Below are 12,070 nucleotides of genomic sequence, written 5' to 3'. Positions count from 1 at the left end.
GGGATGAGGCGTTTGTCGTGGCCACCGGCGCCGGAGCGGCGGGCGGCGGGGTGTGCGCTTACCTCCTTGCTAGCTCTCTAGGGTAGGAACTCCAAATGGCGTGTTTTTGAAACATATATGGTGAAGCGCATGATATTATGGTCGATACCATCACTCAAATGCTCCCATGATACCAGTTTGGAAATTTCAATTTTAGATGTGTCAAAAAAAATTGAAAAAAAATCGTGAATGCTCATCACATATGTGTCTACAACCCCTAAAAAAATTAGATCAAAATCTACAATACACAAAGAGAAGCAAAAATAAAAAAAAGAAATCCAACATGAACAATGTCAATAAAGATAAAAGGATGAATAGCGTAAAAAATGACACTATTCACATATGTGATGAATATTCATAATTTTTGGCACACTTAAAATTAAAATTTTCAAACTGGTATCATGGGAAGAAAGGCCTTCTAGTGTGGTTGCGCCGTCCGGCTATTGGGTACGTACGTACTCACCACGTAAACGCAGCTTCGACTCCCAAACTAGTGGTAGAACGTTTGGGGAAAGGAGAGAAAGCAATAGATAAGTGAGAAAGGATTAAAATATCCGGCCCGAGTCCACGCATGCACGCTGCCCTGGCCCCAGCCAAACGCCAGTCTGTCATGTTCCCATTCCCCTGCCCTTCCTCCTCCTATATATAACTGGCCCTCCCAATCCTCCTCTTCCATCGCCGTCTCAAAGCTCAAGCTCACACAACAACATCACCACGATCACCACAAACCTAGTATAAAATGGGGCTCTGCATGTCTAGCGGTGGCGCGGCGGCAGCAGTGCGGGCAGAGGGGGAGCCTGCCTCCACGGCTATGGTACTGATGCCAACCGGGGAGCTGCGGGAGTACCCGCGCCCTGCCACAGCGGCGGAGGCGCTCGAGGACAACTCCGTGGCTGGGGACGCCGGCTGGTTCCTGTGCGACGCCGACGCGATGGGCTTCGAGGGCCCCGTGGCCGCAGTCGCCGGGGCCGAGGAGCTCCGCCCGGGGCAGATCTACTTCGTGCTCCCCGCCGAGGCCCGTAAGAACGGGCTACGGCGCGAGGACCTCGCCGCGCTCGCCGTCAGGGCGTCGGCGGCGCTCGTCAGTAAGGCCAGCGCCAACGCATCCGGCAGCGCAGGGCGGAGGAGGCGGGCCGGCTCTGTTTCGCCGCTCGTGTTCGCCCAGCCGCCGGAGGTGGACGGGACCCTCGCGTACAAGACCGTGCCGACGTTGGCGGCGAAGAGGCGGCCGGTGGCGCGCGCGAAGAGTGCCGGGAGGATGCAGCGCTTTGCTCCTGATCTGACCGCCATTCCCGAGTGCGAGTGAACCAACACAAAGGCGTCGCGATCGTAGCTAGAGGAAGAGAAAAAGAAGAATCCAAATCTCCCATGCAATGCAAGATCGCTCGAATATGGAGGGGCTCCGACGATTCCGGAAACAGAGCAAAGGAAGGTACCGCCAGGGCCAGCCGTGGGATTTTGTTTCCACTTGCGGGCGATGGCCGATGGGGAGGTTGATTAGAGTCTGTAATTTGTAGGAGCAAAATTTTGGTCGGTTTAGTCGAGTTTGTGGTCTCAAGTCTCAAGAGACAACGAAATGTGAATATAAATTCCCGAGGTCCTCATTTTGCCAAAACATGCACACTTTTTCTGTGTATGGTTTCTACACTACTCTAGGTCAGACATGTTGGAAACCTGCAATTAGACGGAATCACCGAGCTGTAGCACGCAACATTAACTGTGTGTGTCCGATCTTATAACAGAGTAATGTTGATGCGAGTGCGGCAGAGCCCTCTTGCCCGTGTACTCTCTTAGAGCATCTCCGACCACGCCCCCAACAAGACCCCCAAACAATTTTTCGATCGCCGACGTAAAAAAATCGGCCCAGTCGCATCTTCAGAGACCCATTTTTCACCGGCTCAGGCCGAAATTGGCACCGGCGGACCCAACCTGAACCCGGCGCGTTGGGGGCGTTCGGGGGCGCCGGGCGAACATTTTTTGGCGCGAAAGCGCCGTAGGCCAGCCGCGTCAGCGACTCGACTCTCTTCTCGCCGCTTCGTCGTCCTCATCGCCTCGTTTCCCGCGGCGAATCAATGCCAAAGCTGCGCGCGCTGCCGCGCCGGTCAGCCTCCATTGATGCCTCACGGGCGGTGCAGTGAAGGCCGGGCGACACGCGTCCCCTCGCCCGCCACGCCTCCCGCCACGCGTAACGCGCCGGACAAGCCTACTGCGCGGTGCCTCCGCCTATATAAGCCGAGAACCAGCATGCCGGAGACACGCACAGACACTCCACCGCCGACGCGCCCACTTCTTCCCCTTCCTCCTCTCGCCGTTTCCAGCTTAGAAGGATGGCCGAGCGCATCCCAGGCGGCGGCGCGGCGGCGAATGGCTTCGGGCGCCGCCATCTGCAGAGGACGAGGCTCGCCTCCTCTTCGAGGACGAGTACCCGGCCCCGCCGGACATGCGGGTGCCCGGGGCGTGGAGGATCAGCGCCGGCGGCGTGCCGGTGCCACCACCACCCACCGGGACGGCGCGGCGTGCGGAGATCGCACGTATCCGCGCGTCCTTGCCGCGGGCGGCGAGGGAAGGCCCGCGGTACACCCCCGACAGCCTGCTCTGGGAGCCCTATGATGTAGGGCAAAACCCTAGATGGATGATCTTTCACGTTTGGAGGGATCCCACGGGAGAAACACGAAGAACACACGGAAGCACAAAGGGGAAATCACGGGGAGGTTGAGAGAGAATCATGAAACCGACAGAGAATCAATCACACGAGTGCTAGATCACCGAACACAAAGAGGTACATATGATCCATAGTCAACAAAGGTAAGGATACAAAGGACAGTTCATCTCCTAACGGAGGTCTTGATGGTCTTCCCTTGAGAGGGGTCTTGAATCCGCTTGGGGGATCTTCTCCGAAGAGGTCCTGAACTCCGAGGAGAAGTATCCAAGTGGATGAGCAAAGGCTCTCTCACAAATATGAGCTAATCCAATGCTGCCCGTACCAGGAGGTGGGGGTGTCCTATTTATAGTCTTAGTGCAAATGGAAGTCAAAACGAAGGGGTACAAGGGCTCCAGCCCGCAGGTTTGGTCACTCAGGAGTCGGACGTCCGGAAGGCGTCGGACGTCCGGAGGCTCGTGACGGTCCGGTCGTCCGGGCGCGCTCGGACGTCCGTTGTTTCAGCTCGGGTGTAGGCGCGTCGGTCGTCCGTAGGGGGTCAGTCGTCCGGGGCTTCAGGAGGGTCCGGTTGTCCGGGCGCGCTCGGACGTCCGTAGTTTTGGTTCGGGTGCTTGGCGTCCGGTCGTCCGGTCCACTCCGGACGTCCGTAGATTCGGTTCGGGTGACGAAGTGTCGGATGTCCGGAGGGGTCCGGTCGTCCGTGTCCTGGTACTCGTCGGACGTCCGGACACTGTCGGTCGTCCGACGCCTGTAGCTTCGCGGCGGCTCTTCTTCTTGTTCATCATGATTGGGGTCCTCGCCGTCTTGGCTCTTGGGGGTAGCTATTCCGTGGCTCGTTTCCAGGCACCTGATAACACACAGAGTTTCTGAATGAGGTAGTAGCCATGTCTCGTGAGTAGGAATAGGAAGTTCGGAGAGGAGCGAGTTCACCTTATCTTCAATGGCCTTAGCTCGGGCTCGTGTCATGGGTCCAAGTGGTGTTGAGGGAGATGTAGGCACGTCCATGGGGATGAGCGAGGGATGCTCCGCATCATCTCCCCCCCCCCTTGGGAGAGATCCGACCTCGGATCGAAAGATGCATCACCATGGAAAGGTGCGAGGTCCTTGACGTTGAAGATGTCGCTCACGTTGTACTTGTCTCGTGGTAGGTCGATCTTGTAGGCGTTATCGTTGTAGCGTGCTAGAACCTTGAAAGGTCAATCGGCGCGTGGTAGAAGCTTGGACTTGCGTTCGTTGGGGAAGCGGTCCTTGCGAAGATGTATCCACACGAGATCATCAATTTTGAATACCATGGGTTGCTTGTTGATGTTGAGCTTGGTCGTTAGTCGTTGTACTTGGCGCTCGATGGTGTGCCTTGTATCTTCATGCATCTTCTTGATGTAGCATGCACGAGCGCTTGCGTCGAGGTTGGTTCGCTCTTGTAGAGGAAGAGGTAGAATGTCCAATGGGGACAAAGGGTTGAAGCCGTAGACGACCTCGAAGGGGGACTTGCCGGTCGTGGAATGTCTTGCACGGTTGTAGGCGTACTCGGCGATGGGTAGACACTCTTCCCACTCCTTGATGTTCTTCTTGATCAACACGCGAAGTAGAGTCGAGAGTGTAAGGTTCGTCACCTCCGTTTGGCCGTCGGTTTGAGGATGGTATGCCGAAGAGAACAATAGCTTGATGCCGAGCTTGGCGCATAATGTCTTCCAAAAGTAACTCAAGAACTTGACATCACGATTGGAGACAATCGTCTTTGGCAATCCATGAAGTCGCAAGATTTCCCTACAAAAGAGATTAGCAATATGTGAAGCATCGTCTATCTTGTTGCAAGGAATGAAATGTGCCATCTTAGAAAATCTGTCCACAACAACAAAGACGGAATCCTTGCCATTTTGAGTTCTAGGCAAACCAAGTACAAAATCCATGCTAATGTCTTTCCAAGGTTGATAAGGAATAGGAAGTGGCATGTAAAGACCATGGGATTGAGCTTTTGACTTAGCTTTGCGACATGTAGAGCAATGGTTGGTGAAGCGTGAGACATCACGAAACATCTTGGGCCAAAAGTAGTTCTTGGAGAGCGTGGCGAAAGTCTTGTCGCGTCCAAAGTGTCCCATGAGTCCGCCTCCATGAGCCTCTTGCAAAAGGAGCAAACGAAGAGAAGACTCGGGAATGCAAAGTTTGTTAGCTCTCATAAGATAATCATCCTTTAGGTAGTATCGTTCCCAAGACGTGTGTGTCAAACACTTAGTATAAGGATTAGCAAAAGAAGGATCATGCTCATACAAGTCTTTTATATGCTCAAAACCAATAACATTCAACTCAAGTTGAGTGACAAGCATGCATATGCGTGAAAGTGCATCCGCAACAACATTTTCTTTACCCTTAATGTACTTGAACACATAAGGAAAAGATTCAATGAATTCACTCCATTTGGCATGACGCTTGTTCAATTTAGTTTGACCTTTTAGGTACTTAAGCGTTTCATGATCGGTATGGATGACAAACTCATGAGGTCTAAGATAATGTTCCCAAACATGTAGCACACGCACTAAAGTATATAATTCTTTGTCATAGATGGGATAATTAAGTTGAGCATCGGAGAGTTTTTCACTAAAATAAGCAATGGCTCGTTTTTCTTGCATCAAAACTCCGCCAATTCCGGTACCACTTGCATCACAATGAACCTCAAAAGTTTTGTCAAAATTGGGCAAAGCAAGAATCGGAGCATGAGTAAGCAAAGACTTGAGCTCATCAAAAGCGGTGGATTGCAAAGATCCCCAAACAAAAGGAGCATTCTTCTTACTCAAGGTATGCAAAGGAGCGGCAATTGTGCTAAAGTTTTTCACAAATCGGCGATAAAATCCTGCAAGGCCAAGGAAACTACGTACTTGTTGCAAATTGGTTGGTTGGAGCCAAGTTTTAATTGCCTCAATTTTAGTTTCGTCAACATGAACACCTTTTGAAGAGACAACAAATCCCAAGAAAACCACTTTGTCAACACCAAACGTGCATTTTTTCAAATTTGCATAAAGGCTTTCCTTGCGAAGGGTTTGCAAAACAGATTTAACATGATTAATATGGTCTTTCATTGTTTTGCTAAACACAAGAATGTCATCAAAGTAAACCACAACAAATACTCAAATGTAAGGTCTAAGCACATGATGCATAAGACGCACGAAAGTACCGGGAGCTTCCGATAGACCCATAGGCATGACTAACCACTCATACAAGCCAAATTTAGTTTTGAAAGCAGTTTTCCATTCATCACCTTCTTGAATGCGAATTTGATAATAGCCACTTTTAAGATCTATTTTTGAGAAAAAGTTGGCTCCGCTAAGTTCATCAAGCATATCATCTAAGCGAGGAATGGGGTACCTATAGCGAATGGTAATAGCATTTATAGGTCTACAATCGGAACACAAGCGGAAACTTCCATCAGGCTTAGGCACAAGTATAACGGGAATGGCACAAGGGCTTAAGCTTTCACGTACATGACCGTTGTCAATGAGTTGTTGTACTTGCCGTTGGATTTCCCTTGTCTCTTCGGGGTTGACACGGTATGAAGCTTTGTTTGGAAGTGGCGCTCCGGGGATGAGGTCGATTCGATGCTCAATGCCTCGAAGTGGAGGTAGACCCGGAGGTAGCTCGTCGGGGAAAACAACTTGGAATTCCTGCAAAAGAGATTGAAACACTAAAGGTAGCTCGTGAGAGGTGTTAGTTGTTTTCTCTCCATCTTTGCACACGAGGACGAAGTGCATCACACTCGATGGGTTCTCACACACTTCTCTAATCTCACTTTTGGTGGCAAATAGGATGAGGTTTTTCTCTCTAGGCGAAGAGGCGCTCATATTTGGCTTGTGGCTCTCACTCACTTTTGGGTGGGTCACTTTCTCACTCTTCTCTCCATGGTGGGTGGCTTGCTTGTCGGCTATCACTTGACTAGGAGACATAGGTCGTAGCACATACTCCTTCCCTTTCATCTTGAAGCTATAGTGATTGGATTGCCCATTGTGGATGACACCACGGTCGAATTGCCATGGTCGACCAAGAAGGAGGTGGCAAACGGTCATTGGGACCACATCACATTCCAAAGTGTCTTTATAAGCACCTATTTTGAAAGAGACTTGGATCGTATGCTCGACTCGTATAGTGCCGGAGTCACTTAGCCATTGAACCTTGTAGGGGTGCGGGTGCTTCTTCTTGACCAATTGAAGTTTTGAACATAGTTCTTCACTTGCCAAGTTGTGGCAACTACCTCCATCGATGATGACCTTGACGGACCTTCCATTGATGCCAGCCTTAGTGTGGAAGATGTGGCATCGTTGGTCTTCTTCTTGTTGATGTTGAAGCGTCAAGACTTTGGAGACAACGAGAGCGGGGCTCGAATCCTCATCACAAAAGACTTGATCATCTTCATCCTCGTTCACGCGCCGGTGCATGGCCACTTGCTCAATAGCTTCCATTTCATCTTCACTCATTGAGTCGTAGGTGCAATCGTCGTTGAGGATCATGGTGCGCTTGTTGGTGCATTGGAAGGCTTTGTGGCCTCGGCCGCCACAAGTGAAACATTTGAAGGAGCTTGTCTTGACGGTCTCATCGGTTGGAGTAGATGATGAAGCACGCGACTTGAAGTTGCTTGTAGTAGGAGGAAGACGACTTGAACTTGCCGAAGTTTTCTTGTAACTTGACTTGTCGTCGTTGCTTGGAGAAGATTTGGTTGACGTAGATGTTGGGGGAGTCGTTGAAGCTTGGATGTTGGAGAAGCCGTAGGTCTTGGATGAGTACTTGGCGTACTTGAAGTCATCTTGCACTTGACGTTCCACCTTGGTTGCTTGATGCACGAGCTCAACGAGGTTGGAATATGGTTGGAAGTCGGCGATCTTCTTGATGGGATGATTGAGTCCATTCAAGAAACGTGCCATTGTTTGCTCATCATCTTCCTTGACATTGGCTCGAATCATGGCTATCTCCATTTCCTTGTAGTATTCTTCAACACTCTTTGTTCCTTGCTTGAGGAGTTGTAGCTTCTTGAAGAGATCGCGGTTGTAGTAGGTTGGTACAAAGCATGCCCGCATGACATCCTTCATTTGAGTCCAAGTGGTGATTGGTGCTTCACCTCTTGCTTCACGGCGTTCAAGTACTTGTTCCCACCATATGAGCACATAGTCTTGGAACTCAAGTGATGCCATAGCAATCTTCTTCTCTTCCTCATAGTTGTGCAAACGAAAGATTTTGTCGACCTTCAATGCCCATGAGAGGTACTCTTCCGGATCATTGCTTCCTTTGAACTTGGGCATTGTGAACTTGAGCTTGCCATAGCGTTGCTCTTCATTGTGTTGTTGGCGATGGTGATGATGACGTCCTTGGCATGGAGGGTAGTCATCCTCATGTTGCTCTTGGCGCGGAGGAAGTCCATGATCAACTTGCTCTTGTTGAACTTGAGGTGGAAGAGGAGCTTGACGAGCTTGAGGAGGGGCTTGTGGAGCTTGACATTGCACACGCGGTAGGTAGTTCCTCTCTTGGATTTATTCTCGAAGAGCTTCCTCTTGATTGCGCCGTTCGCGATTGCGGTTGGGGATGGCTCGACTTAATTCTTGAAGGGCACGTTGCGCCTCAAGAGCTTGCGCTTCACGTTGTTGTTGTTGAAGACGTTGAGCCTCGGCGTCTTGTTCTTCTTGGTGTAGACGCGCTCGTTCTTCTTCTTGTCGCCGTAGTCGTTGCCGTTCTTGAGCTTGAGCAAAAGCCACTTGGTTTGATTGAGGACGAGGGACTTGCTCATCAACTTGCTCTTGTGAATGCTTGTCTTGTAGTGGGTTCCGAGATGCATGACAGTCTTGACGCGCGGCTCGTCGAAGAATGGTCGATGACGGTGTACTTGAGCCGGAGAAGGTGTCATCGGAGTGTCGACTCGGGCGGCTCCGTCTTGAGGAGGAAGAAGTGGAATGATGCCGGTTCCTCATCAAGGCGTGGATCTCATCCATTCTTTCATCATTTGCTTGCTTGTGAGAGTCGAACTTCTCGTCGAAGTAGTCTCTTGTACGTTGCTCGGAGAGTCGCAAGTCGGTGGCGAGGTTGTCGATGCGGTCACTCATAGCTTGTTGCTCTTGGTGTAACGCCCTTTGAGCACCAAAGAGGTGGCTCTTTGTGACGAATGATGACATGTCATCGCCGTGCTCGATGAGAGGTGGAGTGGTAGAAGAACTTGGCCTATCCATCATACCAAGCAAAATGTAAGTTGTAGAAGGAAAAGAACGTGTACCAAATGTACCTTGACCGATGTTGAAGATGAATCAAATTCACTCAAATGCGGACAATGAAATAGCACTGTTGATACCAATTCTTGTCGGTTCTCACACCTACACAAGTAAGAGCTTATGGTGGAGCTTGGTTAGGATGGTGGCACAAAATTTGATGCAATAGTAAGTAAGCTTCAATAATGTTGGAAAAGATTCACAAATTTGCAAATGCAACAAGTAGACCGAGCTAGTATGGGTACACGGAAACACACACGCAAATAGATAAGTGGGATTGTGCAATCCAAAAGTGAGGCAAAATGTGGAAACCACGAAAATGCTCTTGTTGCACAATACTAGAGAGACGCTAGCACGATTGCAAAATAGGCGGATACGCAAACTTGTGCACAACCTACTAGGCAAAAATGCAACGATCTCTATCCCAAGTATGCTATATGTATGATATTTCGGTGCGATGATCCAAGATGATCGGATATGACAATCTTAATGTTGTATGGTGCTATGGTTCTTGCTTATAAGCTCTTTGCTTATCTTTCCTCTTTGCTTAAAAGCTTGGTTGGCTCTTTCACTTTTGAGCTCTTTTCTCATGCAAAACTCACGAACCAAGGTAGCAATTGCGTATGCGATGACAACTTTGTGACACACAAGTTGATCTCAAGATATGCACCACTATGGTATGATATGTATGCTATATGGAGTATGATCACTAATGTGCACAAGTCACGTTGCCAGCAATACTCAACGGCTAGTCTCGATGGGTAAGCTACGCAAAAGTAGGGACATGTGGGTATCAATGCAATTGCAAGGTATGACAAAGATGTCGTCGAAGTTACCGTCCTTGCGATGATGAGACCCTTGCAAAGATGAGCCGTGGTGATGATGACGTCAACCGTACCTAGATAGCCGAAACACAAAAGGATACGGAATCCACAACTCAAAATCTCAAGGACCAAAATGTGTCAAAATCGTCATCGGAGGTATCGTGGAAGATGTTTGTGTATGTGGGTTTGGAAGATGTGGTGGAATGTGGGAATGTGGAGGTGGGGAACTGTCGAACTTCAGCTTTGTCAGGGTTTCACGGACGTCCGTGATTTTACGGTCGTCCGGACATCGTCGGGCGTCCGGCCTTTTCCGGTCGTCCGGAGCCTGGGCGAGAATCGGGCTCGGGGAGAGGAACTGCGAAAAACTCTGGGGAAGAAGAAGATGGTGAGGTCGAAATCGAGCGGTTTGATGGATGGAAAAGGGTGAGGAGGGTGGGAAAAGCTAGATCCACACGCAGCAACACAAATCCAACAAAATCTCAACTCACAAACAAATCACAAAAAAATTTGGGGCTATTTTTGGTGGGGAATTTTCAGAATTAGGATGAAAACAACAAAATCAAGCTAGAAAACACGGGGTAGGGGCTCCAAAAACGTGATCAACGTGGCTCATGATACCAAGATGATGTAGGGCAAAACCCTAGATGGATGATCTTTCACGTTTGGAGGGATCCCACGGGAGAAACACGAAGAACACGCGGAAGCACAAAGGGGAAATCACGGGGAGGTTGAGAGAGAATCACGAAACTGACAGAGAATCAATCACACGAGTGCTAGATCACCGAACACAAAGAGGTACATATGATCCATAGTCAACAAAGGTAAGGATACAAAGGACAGTTCATCTCCTAACGAGGTCTTGATGGTCTTCCCTCGAGAGGGGTCTTGAATCCGCTTGGGGGGTCTTCTCCGAAGAGGTCCTGAACTCCGAGGAGAAGTATCCAAGTGGATGAGCAAAGGCTCTCTCACAAATATGAGCTAATCCAATGCTGCCCGTACCAGGAGGTGGGGTGTCCTATTTATAGTCTTAGTGCAAATGGAAGTCAAAACGAAGGGGTACAAGGGCTCCAGCCCGCAGGTTTGGTCACTCAGGAGTCGGACGTCCGCAAGGCGTTGGACGTCCGGAGGCTCGTGACGGTCCGGTCGTCCGGGCGCGCTCGGACGTCCGTTGTTTCAGCTCGGGTGTAGGCGCGTCGGTCGTCCGTAGGGGGTCGGTCGTCCGGGGCTTCAGGAGGGTCCGGTCGTCCGGGCGCGCTCGAACTCCGTAGTTTTGGTTCGGGTGCTTGGCGTCCGGTCGTCCGGTCCACTCCGGACGTTCGTAGATTCGGTTCGGGTGACGAAGTGTCGGACGTCCGGAGGGGTCCGGTCGTCCGTGTCCTGGGACTCGTCGGACGTCCGGACACTGTCGGTCGTCCGACGCCTGTAGCTTCGTGGCAGCTCTTCTTCTTGTTCATCATGATTGGGGTCCTCGCCGTCTTGGCTCTTGGGGGTAGCTGTTCCGTGGCTCGTTTCCAGGCACCTGATAACACACAGAGTTTCTGAATGAGGTAGTAGCCATGTCTCGTGAGTAGGAATAGGAAGTTCGGAGAGGAGCGAGTTCACCTTATCTTCAATGGCCTTAGCTCGGGCTCGTGTCATGGGTCCAAGTGGTGTTGAGGGAGATGTAGGCACGTCCATGGGGTTGAGCGAGGGATGCTCCGCATCACCCTACTTCCGCCGCCGACACGCCGAGCAACTCGAGGCGACGAACGACGTCGTGCCCTCCGGCAGGCTCAACTCCGAGGGCCGGCGCCGGTGGTAGGGCGTGCCCGGCCGCATGTTGGAGGCCGTCCTCGAGTACATCGAGGGCGGCAACACGCCGTGCCTCGAGTACCCCGCTCCCCCGTCCTTCTCACGCCGCCGTGGGAGCTCCTGGACGCCGAGGCGTATGGAGCGGCCCGACGCGTCCTCCTCCTCGTCCGGGCGCTCGTCGGGCTCTCCCTGCCTCCGCCCCGTCAAGCCGGAGCCCCAGGACACGCCTGTCAGCGCGCACACCCGCAGCTCCGGTGTCCGCATCGGCGACTCCACACCCCCATCCGCCCGCTTCGTCCTCGTCGAGCCCAAGCGGGAGCCCGGCCTCCCTGCAGAGTACAAGGAGATAGCCCGACGCGGCTTCTCCGACGAGGACGCCCTGCAGTGGGCGCGGGACGACTACCTCCGCGACGAGATGGTCCGACAACGCCGGGCCTTGGAGGAGATCGAAGCTCACAAGCGCGGGCGCGAGGACAAGCACGGCGTCGTGATCCTCGACAGCGACGACGATGAGGATGCCC

At 51.5% G+C, this 12,070-nt stretch overlaps 1 protein-coding gene across 1 annotated transcript; it reads left to right on the top strand.

Moving 5' to 3' along the window:
• Positions 1-729: 729 nt before the first annotated feature.
• Positions 730-1,635, top strand: LOC119367742. Its single transcript, XM_037633168.1, has one exon. It carries the CDS (start codon positions 779-781, stop codon positions 1,343-1,345), a length of 567 nt encoding a protein of 188 aa, XP_037489065.1. The 5' UTR covers positions 730-778; the 3' UTR covers positions 1,346-1,635.
• The last annotated feature ends 10,435 nt before the right edge of the window (positions 1,636-12,070 follow it).

This window comes from Triticum dicoccoides, chromosome 2B (assembly GCF_002162155.2).
Source record: "Triticum dicoccoides isolate Atlit2015 ecotype Zavitan chromosome 2B, WEW_v2.0, whole genome shotgun sequence".
NCBI classification, from domain to species: Eukaryota; Viridiplantae; Streptophyta; class Magnoliopsida; order Poales; family Poaceae; genus Triticum; species Triticum dicoccoides.
Note: the sequence above shows the minus strand (reverse complement) of the source record. Positions and strands in the feature narration are given on the sequence as shown.